Here is a 21,919-nt window from a genome sequence, read left to right as displayed (position 1 = left end):
TCGGATGTACAGACCGACACTTCCGGGGCCCTATCCCACAGGCAGCGGGAGGTTTTACTTCAGGGTTAGTGTGTCCGCAGTATGAAGGTGGCCACTTGCTTCCATCTAGGTTCACAGAGCTATAGCACCACTCCACTCCATCAGCGTCTTCATGGCGTAATGCTCAACTAAAACAGACTTTATCCAACATGGCGGACAAAATGGACCCCAATTTCTGTCCAAACAAAGAAACCCTTGTTTGTCCTTTGTATTGCAATCTGACAGCGGAGTTTTATAAATGTTTTTAATAGAAGAATAACTTACAGAGAAGGCCTGAAAAAAAAGAGGTTTCTAAAATGGCGTACAGGAACGTCCATTCCACTATCAGATCCTGTAAAAACGAACCGTGGCTGTTTACCGCATCAGCAGAATATCTGGGGGTCTGAATGTCTAAATGTTGACATTATTTATTGCAGTTGCTCTAAATCTGTCATGGCGGCATTTAGTTGTCTCTAGAGTAATTGTATGACTACCGCAGGCTTCCAAATTCTTATCTGAAGACATTACTCTCATGATTTATACTACCAATGTGTCACGTGCGTAACAGTTTTTTAGGCAGTGTCGCCTGTATATCACATTCATTATGGGAAACTTACTATAACTCAAACAGGCGAATTGTTCTAACCATAGGAAAAATTGGAGTGAAGGACTCTCATTCTCCTGCTTATCTTCTAAAAGTTTGTGACAATCATCTGTTATTATATAATTATCCATTAATGTAAAGCTAAAACTATCAATATAACAGGCCGTGAAGGCCCATAGGGTTGTGAGACGTAGAGGCTCCCATATTTTCTTTAGATAATCGGCTCACAGCAGTGAGGTTATCAGCCTTACGCACCGGCCTCTCTTTGACCCCCAGGAAGATTCCTGGTACTCATTTCTGTTAGAGGCTGAGTCGACCCCAGGGCCATAGTGCGGCTGGAAAATTTAGGTAAAATGAAAAAATTCAGTGACCTCATAGGGAATTGAACCCGCTACCTTCCGGCTTGTACCATCGTGCCCCAACCAACTACGATACCGCGTGCCCCCCACATTATCCATTGTTTTAGATAAATTTAAAATTAGACGAACTTTCGAAAGCTGGGCGTGCTTCTATCATCAGGTATAACTAGAGTAAGGATCATACTCAGTTGGGTAAAATATACAGAGTTAGTCTAGTGATCGACACTAGCTCCGTCTAGCGGATGTAAATGAGTAGGATCCTTAACCTTTTTCATACAAAATGGTGGAAGCAGATCAAGTTTCTGATATGTCGTATATGATTTTAAATTGGATTAAGAAAATGGACATTTTCAGCATAAAAATGTGGCAATTTTGTCCTCCTATATATCGTAATTTTTTAGGTACAGGACGAAGTGACACGTAAGTGTGTTGTTGCGTGTTTCTAAGTGTTAATACATATGGGTCTGGACGTTTTAGCGGCTGTGGTAGTCTGGCTTATGACACGGTGCTCTCCAGATAATGCAGTATTTTGCAGCTTTTTGGAGGAGAAGTTGCCTCTGTATTCAAGTTATACATCGTAACCTTAAGTTCTATCCTGAAGATAGGAGCAGAGTGTTCCTCCGAAAACTTTCTAACAACATACAAGAATACGCAGTGGCATAATCTAGAAGATTTCATTAAAGTCTAAATGTAATGCAGTTTAATTGCATATCCCACTTTGTGTCCAGGCCGTAACATTTGTAGTGGTGGGAGAGACTATTATTTTTACTACTTTATGCACGGGAATTTTTCGGTAGTGCAACACGAGCAAAACAAATCACACACACACACATATATATATATATATATACATATTGTCACGTGTTGGATGTATTGCGCGACAAATAATTTCACGTCTTGGATCAAGCGAATTTATTCCACTCGCTCTTACATTTACACAATTTACAATCTCCCAATTACTGCCATCGGCAGCATTACAATTACTTCTCCTGCTTCCATTCACTCCGGCGAATGCTAGACTGCAACTGACTGGTTATTCCCTCTCCCTGACGAATACTCCTCTTATGTAGCTTCCGCACTGACAACATGGAAAACAGTTATGTGATAGCTTTCACTTTTGCGTGACGTCGTGTTTACCGATTGCCTAGCAACAGTCGCTACACGGGCTCCCCTGTTGCGAGACGCCGTGTTTACAAAGGCTTTGCTGGCCAACGCTGCGTAGCAACCAGTGCGCTTCGGCTCGGCTCGGCTCGGCACAAACACCGCTTTCATTACTGTTGTGTAACCTCGTTTCCACTGTTGCGTAACTTGGCAACCGACCGTTTATTATGGGCCTGTCTTCGTGGTAACTCGTTCCACTTCCCGTTGCCCAGCAACGGTTAGACATGTCACAATACAATACACAACTGCCAGTACTGGTAGAATCATGACACCTATATTATTATCCTATGATTCATTATCTAGTCACGTCCCTTCTCATCCTTCTTCACGCAGTTCGCCATTTTTCAATATGTTTTTCCACCAAAACTCTGTTTTCATTCATTATCTTCTCCGTGTGACTTACACGTATGGCCTCACTTATCCGAACAATATTCTGTTCCTCATATAAACTACAAAGTTTCACATAGGTGATATACTCAATTGTAACCACCCTTGCTTCTTTCCCCATTATACACTTGCCAAAGTATATTATGCATTGTTACTCACATTGTTACAAACGTAACTGACTGTAAACACAGGTACTTTGAAGGTATACGCTTTGTTTACTCATGTATCCGTGGCTTATCAATGACCCCTGCAGTAGCTAGACTACACAGTGTCAAATGGATGGATGAGAGGCGAATGATAATTTGGAAACGATTTAGAAATAGGCGGTCGTGGTCTGATCGAGATACTATCCCAGAATTTGACTATAGGGGTTGAGAAAACTCCGAAAAACCTCAATAAGGATAGCCGAGATTCAAACCGAGCACCTCCATAACACGAGTAAAGAGTGATACCGCCACGCCAACATATATGGTTTAACTCATTTAGTCAATTAAAATCTGTAGTATTTTCAAATAAGAATGAAAAATAATAAACTGTGTTCCTTCTGTAGACCTAAATGCTGTAGAAGTAAAGTTACAGCCAAGATTTATGTACACAGATTTGTTCAAATTACTGAAAAACGTGTCACAGCTTAATATATTTGACTCTCTGCACTTATCACAAGCTGCCACTGATTCTCTTCTACCACCAGTCTGTAACTTATCACTGATTTTAAATATAATTTGGAAAAGTAACCAGATATATAATGGTATCTCATTATGATATTAATTCTGAAATATGATATATGTCTTTATGCTATTCAAGATTCGTTATACATTAAATTTTAAACATTTATATTTTTCAAAAAATTGTACAATTTGTGGAATAAATGAGGAGGCAGAAATAAAATGCAATAACATTCTCCATTACTTACTAAAACAACAAAAATTAACTTAGATAATGTTGTTGTTTTGCTGTTCATAATCATGTAAATTGGATGTACAAATTTTAATTACATTTCTAAAATATGACACATTGTATAAAAATGTGCATTCAATATACATAAGTAATACTGTATGTATTTCTATCAATCTTGTTAATTTTAAGCATATTTACAGAGGTAATATAACTTTTCTTTCTCATTAATTTAAATAATTCTTGCTTTGCGCCCGAAACAAGTATAGGAGCAGTTGATTCATTCATTAGCTCACTGGGAAATGGAGTTCACGTATATTGCATAACAGGTAGAAACAGTACTCAAACCCGGAACAGACGCACTCACCGACATCTTCGATCGTAACGGAAAGTAGAAAGAGCCGTGTCCCTCCCCGTCACCGAACTTCACATTATTGAAAACACAAATGTTACGTCCATTATCACGTTTCCGGGTAACGACAGTATGTCCTCCCATATACATCCTGAACTGGGATCCGTTCATCAATTGGTTCTTCGCCGTTCGCCAGCAATCTGTCACGAACCTGCAAAAATTGAAAAACTTTTCTTGGAATATACCTAAATTATTTTATTGATGAGTTGAGAAATCGTAAAATGGATGGCAAGGTAAACAACGGCAGTGTCACTATACGTACATGTATGGAGCTGAGAGATTGGTGACTGAGAAAAAACAGTGTGATTAAAAGATAGCAGAAATGAACTTTAACATAAAATTAAAGGCAATGGGCATAACAAGAAATACTGACGAAAATAAGACGTGTCTAATTTAAACGACATTTTTATTTATATATAATGACTGGGGAAGCAATTTAACATAATATTTGGTTAACAGTTACCTAAACAATGGCCACTAGGGTCAAGAGTATATTCTATCTTTGCAGTTTTAATTCCCTCTCCTCAGTAATACAAATATGGACGCAACGCGATCTCCTTGGAAGTAAATGGCAGTGACATTTCTTGAAAATCACAATTTCTTTAAAAGAAAATATAGCTGTTGAGGTCATAATTTTATAGAATATGAAATTGCATTCAGAATGGGTCTTCGTGTTCCTCTCAGCAATCTAAGGGGCTTATCAGTGTTTGGTGTTTGTCCCTCTAATTAACATAGGCCTTCTGCTCAGTGCGCCTATGCTGCTAACGCGATGGGCAAAGATCTCGACATATTTGCAGTCGGGGCCGTTTCTCTCAATCATATTTAGCACGCAAGTAAACAAAAGTTGAAATAAATTAATATGTTTATACATTGATCCATTTAAAACTTGAATTGTTTTATATTTCATTGCTGCCATGATTATGCCAATCAAAAATACTAATTATATATATATATATATAGTGGAGCAGAAGAACGCACGTTTTTCACATAAGGATAATTTTATTGATTTTCAAGAAAAAACCTTCTTAGTTACACAAAAATAAGGTATTTTAATGCATTTTTACTACATTACTTACGGAAAATAATGTCAGATGACGGCCTTCTTGCTGGACACACATTTGGAGCCTCTCCACAAAATTATGCATCCCATTCTCCAACATGTCTTCCGGCACAGCTGTGATTTCTTGACGAATGGAGAGTGTCGGCTCCTGGATCGTTCGTGGTTTGTTCGTGTACACTCTTGCCTTGAGGGATCCCCACAAAAGAATGTCACAAACCAATAGATTAGGAGAGCGCTGGGGTAAAAAAATCACCGAAACGGGAGATCACATGTTGGGGGAACATGCTTCGAACAACTTCCATTAACGCTCTCGCCGTGTGAGCTGTGACACCATCCTGTTGGAACCACATTTGTCTCATGTTTACCCGACGCCTTAGGAGTTCTGGATGCAGGAAGTTGTTTAACATGTCGACGTAACGCGCCGAAGTCACTGTAACTGCAGTCTCCCCCTTTTCAAAAACGTAAGGCCCAACGATCCCCTATCTATCGGCTTGTGACTTTTTTGTGGGGACACCTCAAGGCATGAGAGGACACGAACAAACCTCGAACGATCCAGGAGCTGAAACTTTCCATTAATAATACGTATAATAATAATAATAATAATACACATCTTAATTTTATAACCTCTGTCTCATCGATGGTACAAAAACGAAGTATATACAGGGAAATATTAACAGCAGACAACGCGCAGGCGCATACCACTGAGATGCAGAACGTAGTCCGTGTGTAACGGAAGTGAGCGCAATGAAAAAGCAACTGAAAGTGACATTACGACATTCCTGCCGACTAAGAGACGTAAAAATTATAATCTGCCTGCGATATTAGAGTGATAAGAGATTAACTGAAAAGAAATTATGTAAACATTGCATGTAGTAAAGGCTGACACTGGAAGGAGGGCTCACCTCTTCCACTTTCCTGAACACTCGAATGAGATTTTTGCCCACAAGCTTCTGCAGATCTGCTTCCGTCCAGCGACCGGAGCCCAGCAACTCCGCCAGGAGGTAGGGGTAACGCGACACGTCCTCCAAGCCCAGAGGTGTGCTGCAAACACACCAGAGGATGCCCAATTTCAACATAAAACACTGAATTGAAACAGCTGTAGAAATGGTACGTAAGAAAGTACCGCCATGCACACGTGATGGAGAGTGGAAACACAGAGTGATAAGTGGTTAACTTCACGCCCCGGCTGATTTACCCCAGGAGGAAGAGCCCGCGGTACCCATTGGATAGGAGATTGGTGATCCCGAGAGCCGGTCTAGGCGCTATGAGTACAGAAAAATCTTTTACACTTGCCGGTAATCGAACTCTGGCTGCCCAGCCTGTAGTCCCATATTACTCTGATCCGAAAAAAAATTAAGACTAAAGAGGAGGAGAGACAGGATCGAAAGTGAAGATAATCTTAATAAGATATTTTGTTAAACTTCGTGTGTGTTCGACATATAAGTCAGGTACATATATTATTAACTTATTTGTAGCTTAATTTACAGCGTTCCAGTAACTAGAATTCTATGATTTATTTGAGGCATTATGTTACAAGCCGGAAGGTAGCGGTTTTGATTCCCAATAAGGTCACTGGGATTTTCCACTGACCTAACACTTCCAGCCGCACTATGGCCCTGGGGTCAATTCAGTCTCTAACAGAATCGAGTACCAGGAAACTTCCTCGGGGATAAAGGGCGGCCAGCGCGTAAGGCTCACAACCTCACCGCCATCTGTGAGCCGACTGCCTAGAAAACGTGGGAGCCCTGGAATCTCTCAACACTTTGGGTCTCCACGTCCTGTTACAGGAATAGCTTTATCTTTTTATTGTAATGACCAGTAACTGATATAAAAGACGACGGACCTAGTGTAATTTAAGATATTACTTTGATTGCATTCACTTTGAGCCCTGAGCAATACAACGAAGAACCTGCCAGAAGTATCAGTATCCCAACAGGTATTCGAACCTTGCACCTCCGGAATACCGCTTGAACTAACTCGCTCGGCGTATACAGGAAGCATTAGCTGTTTGCTCCAAATTCAGAGGCCGTGCTGACATATTGTCCAATTCATAATTCAACTTCAACCTATAATTGCGCAGTTCATTATCTCATGGGTTGAAAATCGGTCATTGAACAACCCAAGAATCTGTTAGTCTGACGTTCTCAGAATGTGACTATGAAGAGTAGAGTCTTCTGGTTCGTAACGCCGTGTAGTTCGGTAGAAGTCCATTGACGTTTAAGAGGAATACAGGGCCTCCATCTTCAGTGTCGAAGACTAAACTAAATTAGAAACAAAATTATGCAGGCGAAAATGAGTCTTCTGCTACCTCCGAAACGTCAGAGTTCTTCCACCGAACTAAATGCCGTTACAATCGAAATGGTCGCACTTTCAACACACCAATCGATCTTTTAGTGTCGTGGTAACTTTACACAATAAAGAACGAAGGCTGGAATATTCTGAGCGCTACGAATTCTTCCTCTCTCTGACATTAAAGTTATTTGAAGCATTGTTGTGTTTATAAACAAACTTTGTTAAAGCGCAGTCTAGTGGATGAAATGTGAAGCTACTGTAGACGGTACGTTTACAACAAAATTGTGTGTCCTCTCGTGCCATTCATCATCCATCAGCGCGTCACATGGATCATCAACCTGGCCAAAGTGCTAAAACGAGGTCATAGAAGCTCCGCCTCTTCTTGAGAATTCGCTTCCGCTGTGCGCCGACGCGGAAACTGGTCGCGTCCCCTCGCTTTTATAACTACGTTGCGTTCTTACAAAACATTCCAGTCCAATACAGGATCAGATGATCTGCGGTATAAAGAAATTCCTTTTCTGTTAGTCCAATATCCCAAACTACAAGCGTTATAACAGCGGTATAGCAAGTTCCCGACTAACCCCTTCTCGAGTTAAAAGAATCCATACATATTCAAATACGGATCTTTTTAAGTATTTCGACTTCTACGGTCATTAGTACCGGATGTACGGCACATAAATATTCCATTGCAGCATTATGTGATGTTGTATTTGGAATTGTAACGGATTTTATCAACGCGTTGCCAGGCAACAGCTCTGTAAACACGGTCCAGCACGCAACAATAGATGTGGCTGTGTTTTCTATGTCGTCCATACATGCCCAGTGCTGGCAACAGACCAATGAACTCGCAGTCTGACATGTGACACGTGTTTTCTCTTTACAGTATTAGGCATTTTAAATGTTTATGAACATGTACAAAATTATAATAGGAAAGAGATCATTTTGGAGAACTAGGCGCAGATGGGTGATAATATTTAAACGCACCTTAAAGAAATAGAGAGTAAGTTCGTGGCCTGAATTCATCTGGTTCGTTACATGGAATAGAGGAGTCCTGCTTTCAACACTATAATGAATCTTGGGGATCCATAAAAGGCTGGTAACTTTTAGACCATATGAGCGAAAGCTGACTTCGCAAGAAGGATTCTGTCCCGTGGAACAGCATTACGATTTTTTCTAGAGGCTCCGTATACTTAGAAAATTCTAATGTCTGACTTCAGGACATGCGTCCAAGTGTGATTTACCAACCTCGGAATAAATCAACAAAGTTTCCTCATACATGAGAAACATGCCACTACATCTGCACTGGTATACGAGTATACGCGTGTCTCTGTCTCTCCGTGCTGGATTTGCATCTCCGGGGAAATTACTTGGGCGAAGTGCATAATTTCGTGTCGCAATTCATTTCAATTGTTGCGCAGAGAGCGGTGTGCTCAAATTGAGGTACATGGTGATCATGGGAATTGTTCAGCCTTCTGTTTTAATATTGCTCCTCAAACTTCTGACACTTATAGTTACAAAATTTTCATAACCTAAAAACGTAATAAACTACATGAAACAAATCCAAAAATGCATTATTTTTGTTACAAACAACGTGTAACTTTGTTATTCCACGTTAATTAATTATTTAGAAGAAAATGGAACAGATTTTTATAGCAGCAACGCTCTGAACCTGTACTGAGGAGATACAAAGTTCGAAACTCAACCGAGCTGCCAGCTACCATGTGACGTATGTGACCAGTAAAATGTGAGTTGTGCCTTGAAATGGGCTTAGACTGCAGCCTTCCAAATCGCATTGTTCATACATAAGCACCTTTTGATAACATCCTACACCTACAACATTTAAAGAGGCTAGATAAAAGGTAAAGGAAAAGCTTTCCCTGTAACAAGCCGTGGAGGCCCATAGGGTTGTGAGAGGTCGAGACTCCCCATGTTTAGGCAATAGGGTCACAGATGGCTGTAAGGTTGTCAGCCTTACGGCCAGCTGTCCTTTACTCCCAAGGAAGATTTCTGATACTCATTTCTGTTAGAGGTTGAGTCGATCCCAGGGCCATGGTGCGGCTGGAACGATTAGGTACTTGTAAATTGAAAAAATCCACCTCATTGGAACTCGAACCCGCAACATTCCGGCTTGTAGCATAATGCCTGAACAAACTACGCTACCGTGTGCCCCTAACAGGCTAGATAAGTAACCTAAAAGTGAATAATGTATATTTGTATCTTTTTCGCTTTTTATATTTGTTTCTTCATCGCTCTTTCTATAGTCATTTTATTTTTCCTTTCTTTCAGTGTTTCCTCTTTACTTCTCCAGCTTTCTTTTCCTCTCTTCCTTTATTAAGAGTTTATTTTGACCATACGTGGAAGTCCGTCCCTGTGTCTAAACTGTTTAAAACTTACGACCGATTTCGTCAAAATTTGATACAAGAGAGTTCCGCTAAACTCTTTTGATAATCATTACGATTACCCTAGGTAAATAAATTATTTCTCCCTGTATTCCATAAATTTTCGTACAGAATTTGCTGAAATTTGATATGGCAGACTACCAAAAAATTTATGATTCTCCTGTATCTCATAAAATGTTTGACAGATATTGCTGAAATTCGATATGAGAGATCTACACTAAACGTTATTGGAAAATTGCGATTTTCAACAATATTGATTCAGAATAAACGGTAGTTTGCATAAATTAAAAATCAACATTACCATGTAAACCATAAATCATTCCACAAACTTTTTTATTCGATATGCAAGACACTCAATAATACGCAATTCATTGTTCCCGTTGTTCAGCCATTTTATACAACCGCAAAGAACGCAGTTATCTCATGTGCTAAATTACTGAGTGAAGCAAAATAGACTACTGTAGGTCGCGGTGCAAGGGCCGAGAAGGCCCGTTCCTTATACATTCATACATACAAATTACTGAGTGCTGCTTGCCAATCTTGTTTCTTTCTGTTCTACAGTACTCTTTGTATCAGCTTAATATCCGAAAGGTGTTAATTCATCAGCTGACTGCTGCATTGAGAAAATACAGATCCTCAAATATTCGCTATTCAATTACCACCCTGCTCTCACATTCGACAATATTTTTATTATGCAGATGAAACGATATTGTTAATAACCCAATAATAAATATTTTCAATTACTACCTTCTTATCACATTTCGATACTTTTTATAGTATGCATATAAAGCAATGTCCTTACATAATCCAATAATGGTAAAAGGTTAAACTGTCCCTGTGCTTAACAAATTAAGCACTACACCATGAAGGCGCATGGTGGAATGGATGTATAGATCCATATTTTGTTGATTTCTGCATTAGTTTGTGGTGAGTGGTCAGCTTCACGCCCCTGCCTCTTTACCCCAGAGAAAAAAGCTCCCGGTACCCTTTCGATAGGAAGCTGGGTGGGCCGCAGTGCCGGTCTGGACGACTTGGAGAAGATAAAATTCATCCCCTTACAAGGACTCGAACTCCGACGAATCCAATAATGATCATCATTAATATTGTTAGATATGAGGTCCTCACAGCGGTGACTACGAAATAACTACCTTATGTGCTATGTCTACCGGACTACAAGGCGTCAAGTGAACTCATACTGGAGTATACATCACATCTCAGAAGAGAGGACCCTTCAGCTGCTCGTGATTTCAGAAGCTAATTTAGATCTATTTCAATATGAACCTTCAACTACGCTTCCCTCTCCTGACGACTTTCTTCTAATTATATTTCAGCATCCTTCTCGTGAATTTCGACTTTCCTGCTTGCGTTGTTCATGTCCCGCTTCATTTAATCATCGTAACAATATTAGGTGCAGAGTACAAATTGTGAGCTGCTTGTTATCTTGAGTACAGTGCGTGGACAAGACGTGACTTACATGTTGATGCCGTCATAGCCAGCCCCTATACCGACGTGGTCAACCCCAGCCACGTCACGGATATGGTTGATGTGTGCTGCAACCAGAAACACAACGCACCAGATTAAACTTCCACAGAAATACCATCGTGACTCCTAGCAACGATAATATATTCGTAATATAATATATTACGAAATATATTTCGATACGAAGGATGTAAGACTGTAAAATTGTAGTCCTAGCAGGTAAGAATAAACCTACAGGGTATAATCCTTGGGAAACACAAACCGCACAGCGTCAACTGCGAGCTCGTCTGACATTTTCTTAAGTGTACGAAGTTTCTATGGGATAGTTCAGTCGGTATAGCGATTGGCTACGGGCCGAACGACCGAAGGTTCGAGATTGTTTCCCGGCAGAGGCAGGAGACATTTTTCTTCTCACAGCTTCCAGCTCTCCGATGGTTATCGGGAACTACTCTGGAAGAAAGCGGCCGAGGTGTGAAGCTGACAAATCATCTCAGTCCAGTATCGACATTAAGAATATGTGGCTCTGTATATACGTCTTCATGGCGTAGTGCTCACTTTACCAACTTTATCGTTTTCTCACACGTTACAGTGTTTTTGTGATAGCCTTTATTATGAGAATGGAATCCTCGGCTTGAAACAGAAGCTGGAAGTTTCTCACCAGTTCGGTGTCTACATATGCAAGAGATCTGGGGCGATGTTCTCACCTTCAACCCTCACATATGAGGCAACTGTCCAGAATCAGATTTCGTCCTCCACGAAGCACGTTTTCTTTGCATTATGAAATATGGAACCTAATACTGCTGTCGAGTAGTTCACGCTTGGGCTCCGTATTCATGAGATCCCAGCTCAAATCTCGACTCGGATAGAGACTAACTTGACAAGTTATTTTCCTCAGTGCTTCCAAATTAACTGAGACAATAAACAGGACGGAAATTTCTTACGTCGGTGACCATGAAAAGCACCATTCTCTGGGACGTGATGCCGTGTAGTCCGGTAGAAATTAACCACCTTTTAGGAAGAATGTACTGCCTCCATCTTCAGGGTAAAAGAGAAAGCCATGTAACAAGCAGGCCCTTATTGCGTAATCTTCGAATATGAGGATAGGGACTGCATCTACCTTCAATCGTCATCCCTTTTAACTATTTTTGTGTTTCAAATTATGTCCACGACCACTTCCATCCATGTTTAATAAATTCATTATCAATAGTCATCTCATCATTCGACGCTACACATTCGAAACCATTGGAAACTTCACTTACTTTCTTACTTACTCATGGATTTGAGCCCTTCTTGAGGAGCTTCCAATTGTGCAGCTACTCAAGAATTTCCCAGAATTTCATGGAACCCGAAGGTTCATCACCGTGTTCACAAGAGCCTTCCACTGGTCCCTATCCTGAGCCAGATTTATGTAATCCATACCATCAAATCCTATCTCTCTAAGATCCCTTCTAATATTGTCCACCCACCTACGCCTTGGTCTTCCCTGTGGTCTCTTTCCTTCCGGCTTTCCCACCAATATTCTATACGCATTCCTCGTCTCCTCCATTCGTGCTACATGTCCTGCCCACCTCATCCTTCTTGACTTGATCATTCTAATTATACTTGGAGAAGAGTACAAGTTATGATGCTCCTCATTATGCAGTTTTCTCCAACCTCCTGTGCTTTCATCTCCCTTTGATTCAAATATTCTCCTTAACACCCTGTTCTCCAACAGCCTCAGTCTATGTTCCTCCCTTAATGTCAGAGACCAAAAATAAATAAGATCATATAATATGATACTTCTCACTACTCGGTGCTGCAACCCAGAAGACTGCACTTTCATAGTCACTGCGGTTAGTGTTCACTCGACGAAACTCAAGAGGAAGGAAGCGCTTCAAGGGAATAGATGTACTTGTCACGCTGAACCACTGGCGGGACGCATGTGGGGTGCATAAGGGAGCTGAACGGCTCTGATTTAGAAGAGGCTTTACCACACAGCCACACGACTGGAGCTGTGGGAAAGAGACGCCCCCAGCCCCTGTTCCCGCCACAGATAAAGATATATTGCTACTTAGATTCCTTGCTCACGAGCCTCTGTGGCTTGTCTTGGCGAGCCACTGATTGAAATGGAGCTGTTTCCGCACAGCCACACGACTGATCAACCGTTCTCTAAGACGCGCCAAAAACGTTCGTGGGAAAACAGCTTTACCTTGCCAACTTCACAACTGCGTTCAGCCGTGTCACGTTACTGGCCACTCAACACTTGAATAATTTGTTTCTGATTTTGAAAATACTGCTGTCAAAGTATGTCAAATTTTTGCTACTGAACTATTTCTTATTGAACATGAAGCCCTCCTCTTCTATTTAGGACTCTAGGAGTAAAGCGTAGGGCTATATATCAAAAACACATCTCAGGAAAGGGACAGGGGAAAACCACGAATCATTTAATAATAATAATAATAATAATAATAATAATAATAATAATAATCGGTTTCGTGGACGAGGTTCTAACCTCGGACTTACCGATTCATGAATATTAATTAAACGGCAATGACAAAGGTAAAGTTGTCCATGTGCTTAGCTAGTTAAGCTCTACACCACGAAGACGTATGGGGGTGTAGATATATAGATTCACGTATTACTGTACTCGGCATTAGTTGGAGGTGGCTGACAATGACATGCAGTAATCTCCTTCATGTTCGAGCTAATAAATCATGGTTCGAAACTTGGCCTCCTCTATTATGTAGTGGCTTCAGGGTTTCGAACAGATGTTTCCTTTTACAGCAACAGTGGAGCATTATAAGTTGCTATGCGCTCTCCGCCTGTGATGTAGGCAACAATCGCTACTAAAGCGCATTTTGAAATCATGTGCACACAGAACAATGAGTTAGTATTAAAACTTACAAAACCTGCTGTAATCACAGATTTCTAATCCTGCAGACTTATTATTAGCCTTTCATCAGCGTTGTCGTTGGTTTCTGAAGAGTCTCTTATATTACTACACGTTCACGTTAGGTTCGTTTCACATGTCCTCAAAGTACTGCACTGTCGCCATGTAGCCATATTGATTTATGAAGAATAATTTTACGGCCGGGATAGCCCAGTCGGTATAGCGACTGGCTAGCGGCTGGACGACCGAGGGGTCGGAGTTCGAATCCTGATGGGGGTTAGAATTTTCACTTCTCCATATCTTCCAGACCGGTCCTGGGGTCCACCAAAATTCCTACCCAACGGGTACCGGAGGCCCTTTCCCTAGGGGTAAAGCGGCAGGGACTTGAAGCTGAGCACTCACCTCCAACTAGTGCCGAGGTCAAGAAAATATGGGTCTATACATCCACTCCCCCATACGCCTTCATGGAATACTGCATAAGATGTTAAGCACAGGGACAACTTTACCTTTTATAGTATATTGAAAAAGTCGGGATAGCTCAGTACAGCGAGGGGCTGCTGGCCTGATGGCTGGGGTTCAATTCCCGGCAGAAGCAAAATTTGTCTCTGCTCCAGTGTCCAGACCGGCTCTTAGGTTCATACAGCCTCCTGTCGAGTACTCGGAGGAAACTTGCCCCAGTGCCACTTTGTCCATCACAAATCCCACTTGACCAGACCCGGGATCGAACCCGGGCCGCTGCTGCGGGAAGTCGGCGACTAACCGCCTGAGCTATGGCACGGCCAATTCTAAGGATTAGTTGAACTGACACTGCCTAAAATTCTGGTGATAATGGACACTGTCGGGGCCGAAGGAGGTGGGAGGGTTTGCCTCATTTTATGTTTCACAATAAAACAGCTTGAAACGTGAGGCACCCAATAAAACGATTTTGCAGAATTACAGTCCTTTTACATTCAACTCCTGTCCTGACATACCTTCCCATTCGTGTAGTTTTATGAATCGTAAATGCATCTTACTGGAGAGGCTGAGGTGCGGGCCTGCAGACTCCAGCATCACGTAACATAGACTTTCTGCAAAACTGCTTCAGTGGACATGACAACTCCATTTTGTAGACTGCTCACTTGTGTGAAATAAGGAGCAACTCAGGTCATATCCTTTTCACAGCCCAATATATTACGTTGATGCGTTTATATCTTCATTCAGTCTTGAGAACAATGCGGCAAGTGGAAACAGTAGCAATCAACACTGTGCTGGTAATAAGGCATTTCAAAACAAAATGCTGAGGTGGAGTTCCGAAAGAAAGTACAGACGAGATCCTATAGAGTAAGTTTAAAGTCTTCCTTACACTTAATAAATTAAGCTCCACGCAATGAAGACGTATGGAGGAGTGGATGTATAGTTCCACACTGCTTGGCCTCGGCATTACACGGAGGTAAGTGGTTAGTTTCGTACCCTTGTCGCTTTTATGCGCAGAAAGCGTCACCGTGGATACGCGGTGGATAGGAGGTTGGGTGGACCCCAAAGCCTGTCTGGACGCTGTGGAGGAAAGAAAAATCTCTTGTTCCTGCCGGGAATATCACACAAATTCCTAGACTGCCCAGGTTGAAGGGTAGTCGCTATACTGACAAAGTCTACATGCCACAGTATTACTGATAATAGTTAAATTGGATAAGTCTAATGATTCACAGTCAGACGTTAATTTGTTCAAAAGTTATTTAGAGGCAAACCCATAGACATATAAAAATGTGAGTTTCTGTAAGCACACATGTATTTCATTATCAGAGAAGGAAAGTGGAACATAAGGCACTTTATCCGAAAAACAGATGACTAACTATCACGAAAGTCTCATCTTTCTGCGTTTCTTACTTTTCTGAGAAACTTCGATAATTTAACTTGTCTTCTTTTATTTACACCCCTTACTTTCTTCTTACGCCTTGGTCCAGAGTTAGAAGTTCTAAGCCCAACAAAAAAGTACAGGCTACCGCTTCTACTTCGATCTTCTGCAGTATATAATTGCTTTTGTTCCAACTAAACGTCTTTGCTGCAGGGGTTTCTCCGTCACATTTTAGAAAACTCACGATATTCTGAGAGTGACTGTCTCATAATATTTTCAGGTATCACACTAATGTAAGTAGCCCGGATAGCTCAGTCGGTATAGCGACGAGCTGGAAGGCCGGGGTCCGATTCCTGGCAAGGGTAAGAAATTTGTCTCTTCTCTACAGCGTCAAGACCGGCTCTAGTGTCCACACAGCCTCCTATCCAATGGAAATAGGAGATATTTCACAGAGGATAAAGCGGCCGGCGCGTGAAGCTGACCACTCACTCACATCAAGTGCCGAGATCAAGAATGGTGGAGCTATATATCTATTCCCCGTACGTCTTCATGGTGCCTAATTAAGTATAGGAATAACTTTACTTTTGTATTATATAAAAGTACTGAAGCTGATGCAGTTATCTGCTTGAGATGAAGAGTGGCATAAGTTATTGACATGCCCCTAGCAATTCCTAAATCAGCATGAAGCAACTCATTAAAAAAGTTCTATCCAATAGCATGGGGAAAACTCATCAATGCAGAGTTTAAAAATTTGTACTTTTTACCGAATATTATCAGGTCCATGAAATGATGAGAACTGAAGATTTCTGTGCTGTGGGATATAATGCATTGAGCCCGTTGAAAGTAAACAGACGTTTCAGAGGAAAATGTCACGTCTATATCACTTGCCACCTGCTTTATGCTTATTTATTACTTGGCTTGTTCTTCTGCCCTCAAGATGGAGACAATACTTTCCTACGAAACGTCGATTGACTTTCATGGAAGCAGGTGTTTTCACACTGGTATCTTTCTCAGCTTATTTGACCCTAAAGATGGAGGCGATGTTTCTCCGAAACGTCGATCGACTTTCAACGGACAACACGGTGTCATATCCCAGAAGATAATACTCTTCTTCAACGTTACATTACTAATTTCTGATTTATATTACGGATATCTGAGAACAAAGTAATGAGGGAGATTTTGTCCCTGAAATGGAAGTAAAAATTATGGAGAAAAATTCTTATTGAGGATATTCATAAGTACAGATCTTCACCTAATAACTAACTACATGGAGCAGAGCTCTTCTTGAGAAGCCACTAGTTGTGCAGCTACTCAAGAATTTCCCAACATTTTATGGAACCCTAATCTTCATTACCGAGTTCACAAGAGCCCTCCACTGGTCCCTATCCTCAACCAAGATCAATCCAGCCCATAGCACCGCATCCTATCTAAGTTCCATTTTAATGTTGTCTACCCACCTACGTCTTGGTCTTCCTGGTGTTCTATGTTCTAAGAATATTCCTCATGCTCATTTCTGTTAGAGGCTGAGTCGAACCCCAGAGCCATAGTGCGGCTGGAAGGATGAGGTAAATTGAAAGGATCCACCTCATCGGGATTCGATCCCATGACCTTGCGGCTTGTAGCATAGTGCCTCAACTAACTCCGCTACTGCGTGCCCCTTATTGAAGAAATATATTGCGACTATTTTGAGTGAAATGAAATGGTTAAGAATAGGGTTCAATGGTGGGATATCTAAAGTACTGTAATGAACATTCGGGTTCTGTAACAGGAGGACGTTTCGTCACAGACTGAGTAAATACAGACTTATTCGGGCAACAACTGGAAGAAAGGGCTATCTTTGTTTCGGACCAAGATCAAGTCTCAGCATGTGAAATCATCATAATTGAAGTAATTAGTGAATTTGAGGAGTAAACAAGGGAAGGCTTGAGGAAATTCAGCAATGATTAAGCAAATAATTTGCATTCTTTACCTAACAGGATCCAAGAATCAATAAGGAGATAGGTGGACATGTAGCACACATGGAAGAATTGAGAAAAGCGTAAGATCATTTATCGTCTATTACCAGGTTATGTGAAAGAACCCTATGCCGATGCCTCAGTCTTGAATATTGGGACACCTGCCGTCATTTCGTCTCCATTCCAAAGTTATTAGAACATCCATGATGAATGAGAACGTTTTAGTATTGTAGCGTGCACAGCCGTTGCTATGCAATGACTGCGAGATAGGCGAATGAAGGACGGCGGATTCTAGACAACGGATCAGTAAACACGTTCCCGCGGCAAAGAACACACATGAAACAACAGAGTTACTGTTGGAAACTGTATTCTCTACCCAGGGCTTTCAAAGGCAAATGGGGTGACCCAGTCAGGGCCTTGTACAGGCGGGGTCGAATACCTACACAATAGCCCTGCGATTCGTAGGAGGCGACGAAAAGGGACCCAGTGCCTTGGGATATAACTGGGCCACCCTCTTCCTGGGGGATATGATTACTGGGACCTCACCCGCCAGATTGGGGTTAGTCTCGAATTTGAAGCAGTAAAATGCGGTCACTAGTTTCGCGGGGCTCGGACCTGAGAATGACTGCGCTGGAGATGAACAGCAGCAACTGTGAACGACAGACCCATCCTTTCGTCAGAGAGGATGTTACATAAGGACTATGACGGCAAGTGTTCAGTTGAAATAAAAAATGCTGGTCGTGAGTCTCAGAATGCTCGGCGCAAGGACGAACTCCCTACTCCCGACTCCCTACTCCCGACTCCCTACTCCCGACTCTGACCCAGTCAGATGAGAGTTGACTTCTGCATGGCAGGTTGAGAGAGATGCCGCTATAATTAAGTGGAGTGTTAACCAGGGGACAGCAACGTGAGGAGAGAAGCTGAAAAATCTCCATCGTGAGAGCTGTTACAAGCAACGACTAGTGAAGACACTGCAGGCTGGAGAAGATTTAGCGTGCAGCGGTTTGTATGAGTAAAGTATGGAACTCAGCGATGCTGTTATAGTTATTTGTGTTTACGACATGTAAGTGGTCACTAAATCTATTCACCATTCCATACCTCATCTACAGTCAGATATAAATCATGAAGTATATTTCTCATGGCCTTAAATTTATCTTACACGGCGTTGCATTGTTAACTGGTTTGGTAGGACATTGCTACAGATAACACGGTTCACATTTAAAGACTACTAAAACAGGCAATTCATTTTTAAATACATATGATACGAAAGGGGATAAGAATGTTCTCTGTACTTACCGACAACGTCTTGAAGCGTCGCTGACTCGCTGCAACTGATGAAGTGAGGGTAGAAGGCCACCATCATGAGACCACCGTTCTCAGCCTGCACATAGAGATGGAGCCTTATAATAGGGATTCGAAATCCAATCGCTGAATAAGTCCGAGCAACTGCGTGACATTAACTTTATTTTTCTTTGGCATTAGAGCCCCAGTGGGCCTAGGCCTACCTCCATGAACTTCTCCGTTCACTTAGGTTTTTCTAGATCTTACACATTCGGTAGGACTCCTTGGGCGGGTGAACAGCTCGTCGCAAGGCCTCTACCTGTACACAAGCACAGGAAAACGCACACAAACATCCATGCCCTGAGTGGGATTCGAATCCACGATCCCGGTTTCCAAGCGAGCGCAGACAGTACATGCCTTAGACCGCTCGGCTACCGTGACCGGCATGACATTAACTTAATTACTGTTTTACTGACTGACTTGAATCCCTCATTGGCAACTGAATAAATGGATGGCTTACTGAATGACTGGATTAACTATTTGACTTACTGATGGGCAGGCTCACTCATATATTGACTGACTAATTTACTGACAGGCCGACATACTACTAACTGGCTGGGTTACTGACATACTTATTTAGTAACTGACTTACATATTGCCTATTTGACTGATGATTCACACTCTGACTGATTCACTGGTATATTTTTTATTGCTAGTGGGATGGGACTAAGTCCCTTGTACTGCGGCCACTTCTGGCCTATTGTACCAGCCCCAGATGATAGGTGAGGGTGATTGTGGAGCAATTGATGGAATGAAGATTGGCAGGGGAAACCGAAGTACTCGGAGAAAACCTGCCCCAGCGCCACTTTGGCCCCCACAAAACCCACTTGGCCAGACCCGGGATCGAGCTCGAGCCTCCGCGGTGGGAAGCCAGCGACTAACCGCTTGAGCTATGGCGTGGCCCTACTAGCTAAGTAAGTATACCATACTACGCTATGTTATATTTCATTTGACTGGACTATAGCTTGTTGTTTGACCAAAATGGATTACGATTTGTTTACAGCGTCCAGACCGGCTCTGAAGCACACGCAATCACATAACCAATGGTATCGGAGACAATTTCTCCAGGAATAAAGAAAGAGGCCGGAGCGTGACACTGACTACTTGCCTCCATCTCGTACCGAGGTCAAGAAGAGTGGGAGTTATTCTACATTTTCCTTTATATCTTCATGGCATAATGCTTATTAATTAATTAGTTAAGCACAGGGACTTTACCTTTACCTTCTTCTTTGACTTATTTAAGCTCAGATTATAAGCGTTAGATTACAGGAAGATTAATGAATAAAAAGGAGACGATAAGAAAATAAACAGCTGTGGGCTAATTTGGAACATTCTGCTGGAATTTTACAATAGAGGCTGGGGGAGACGATAACAAACTTCAGGCCAGATTTCCGAAATCCGTGCCGGGCTGTGAACCCATACCGATCACGAAGCTGGAGCGCAGTCGACTCGAGAGTGACGCAAACACGACGAGCGTCCATGACAGCCTTAGTGACAGCAACATGTCTCCTGGTTGAGATCGCCAGAGGATGACGAAATATGATATCGGTTACAGCAAGATAATCTGTACTTATTTCTGGATGTCACAACTGTATTCACTTGGAATGACTGAGAAAGAACATGGAAAACTTCTATCAGTATAGACATTTGTCGTGGAGGACGCTCGGCACGCGTTCCTCTTGGATTTCAGAACAAAGACTTTTATTTGTAGGTTTTGGACGAGACATGAACTCTTTGTCCTACGGCTTCATATAGTCTCATTGAAACAACCCTTGATGATACTTAAGCACGGAATGTTGGTGGAATGAAAATTGGCAGGGGAAAACGATGCGCTCCTAGAGCCTGCATCCGTATAACTTTGTTCAATATAAATTCCATGTAGATTACGCTAGGGTCAAACTCAGATATCCGCGGCGAGGGGTCAGCCACTACTGTCTTGAGCTATGGCGTGGGGATAGCTCAGTCGGTGGGGATAGCTCAGTCGGTATAGCGACTGGCTGCGGGCTGTACGACCGAGGGGTCGGAGTTACGGACCGACTTTGAGGCCCACCCAGCCTCCTATCCAATGGGTACCGGGGTCTTTTTCCCAGGGGGTAAAGCGGCAGGGGCGTGAAGCTGACCATTCACCTACAACCAGGGTCGAGGTCAAGAAAATCTGGATGTATACATCCACTCCCCCATATGTCTTCATTGAACAGCGCTTAATTAGTTAAGCACAGGGACAACTTTACCTATTCACTGTCTGTCGAAAACATCTCTGACCGTACATCACATCTTGAGTAGGCAACCTTACTGGAAAAAGTCCCAGATGTTCAAAAAGAACTCTGGTCTGGAGATTTTGGATCCCATTGTATATTGTAAGTAAAATTTTATAATTTTCTAACAATGACGCAACGAACTACGTCATTATTTGATGACGACGCTGCCTCGAAGATGCTCCCGACAGACTATAACTGTCTGAGATAGGCACGGCCCAAATAATATGACGTATAGATCCGTTGCTAGGCAACGACTCGGTAAACGCATTCCAGCCGGAGCCAACGCTCGCAAAAATATGATGCCTATTGCTAGGCAACGGATCACTATACAAGCCTTCTCAAAAATAGAAAGGTTCTGTTTTCTGCGTGGCCTGTGCCAAGAGACTATAATGGGCCAAAGAAGGTCATTTGAGTTGGTTGCTGTCGGAGGTTGAGGAAGTTATTTTCAGTTAGTAGTTGTCGTGAAATGGGACAAGTTCTGGGGATGGAAGTCTAAAGTGACTGAGAAGAAATGGCAAGGAAGGAATTAGGCTGTGGAAAGAAGACTTCACTTGTGATTTGAAGTGACAGTGAGACTGTTATATATCCGTTGCCAGGTTA

General features: G+C 42.1%; 1 protein-coding gene across 3 annotated transcripts in view; it reads right to left on the bottom strand.

Annotated features, from left to right (window-relative positions):
* Positions 1 to 3,405: 3,405 nt before the first annotated feature.
* The window catches only part of LOC111863423 (dipeptidase 1), a 399,898-nt gene continuing 381,384 nt past the window's right edge, over positions 3,406 to 21,919 (bottom strand). For 2 of the 3 annotated variants that reach the window (XM_023849743.2, XM_023849742.2), the window contains exons 10-12: positions 19,017 to 19,101; positions 5,798 to 5,936; positions 3,406 to 3,986 (exon numbers count right to left, since the gene is read on the bottom strand). In XM_023849743.2, the coding sequence (XP_023705511.1) occupies positions 3,716 to 3,986; positions 5,798 to 5,936; positions 19,017 to 19,101 (495 nt within the window). In that variant the 3' untranslated portion in view covers positions 3,406 to 3,715. Of the gene's footprint in view, positions 3,987 to 5,797; positions 5,937 to 11,060; positions 11,137 to 19,016; positions 19,102 to 21,919 lie in introns of all 3 variants that reach the window. The other variant, XM_023849744.2, reaches the window with a different exon arrangement.

Source organism: Cryptotermes secundus, unplaced genomic scaffold (assembly GCF_002891405.2).
Source record: "Cryptotermes secundus unplaced genomic scaffold, Csec_1.0 scaffold964, whole genome shotgun sequence".
In the NCBI taxonomy this organism is placed as follows: domain Eukaryota; kingdom Metazoa; phylum Arthropoda; class Insecta; order Blattodea; family Kalotermitidae; genus Cryptotermes; species Cryptotermes secundus.
The sequence above is the reverse complement of the archived record's forward strand: the minus strand, read 5'-3'. Positions and strand labels throughout refer to the sequence as shown.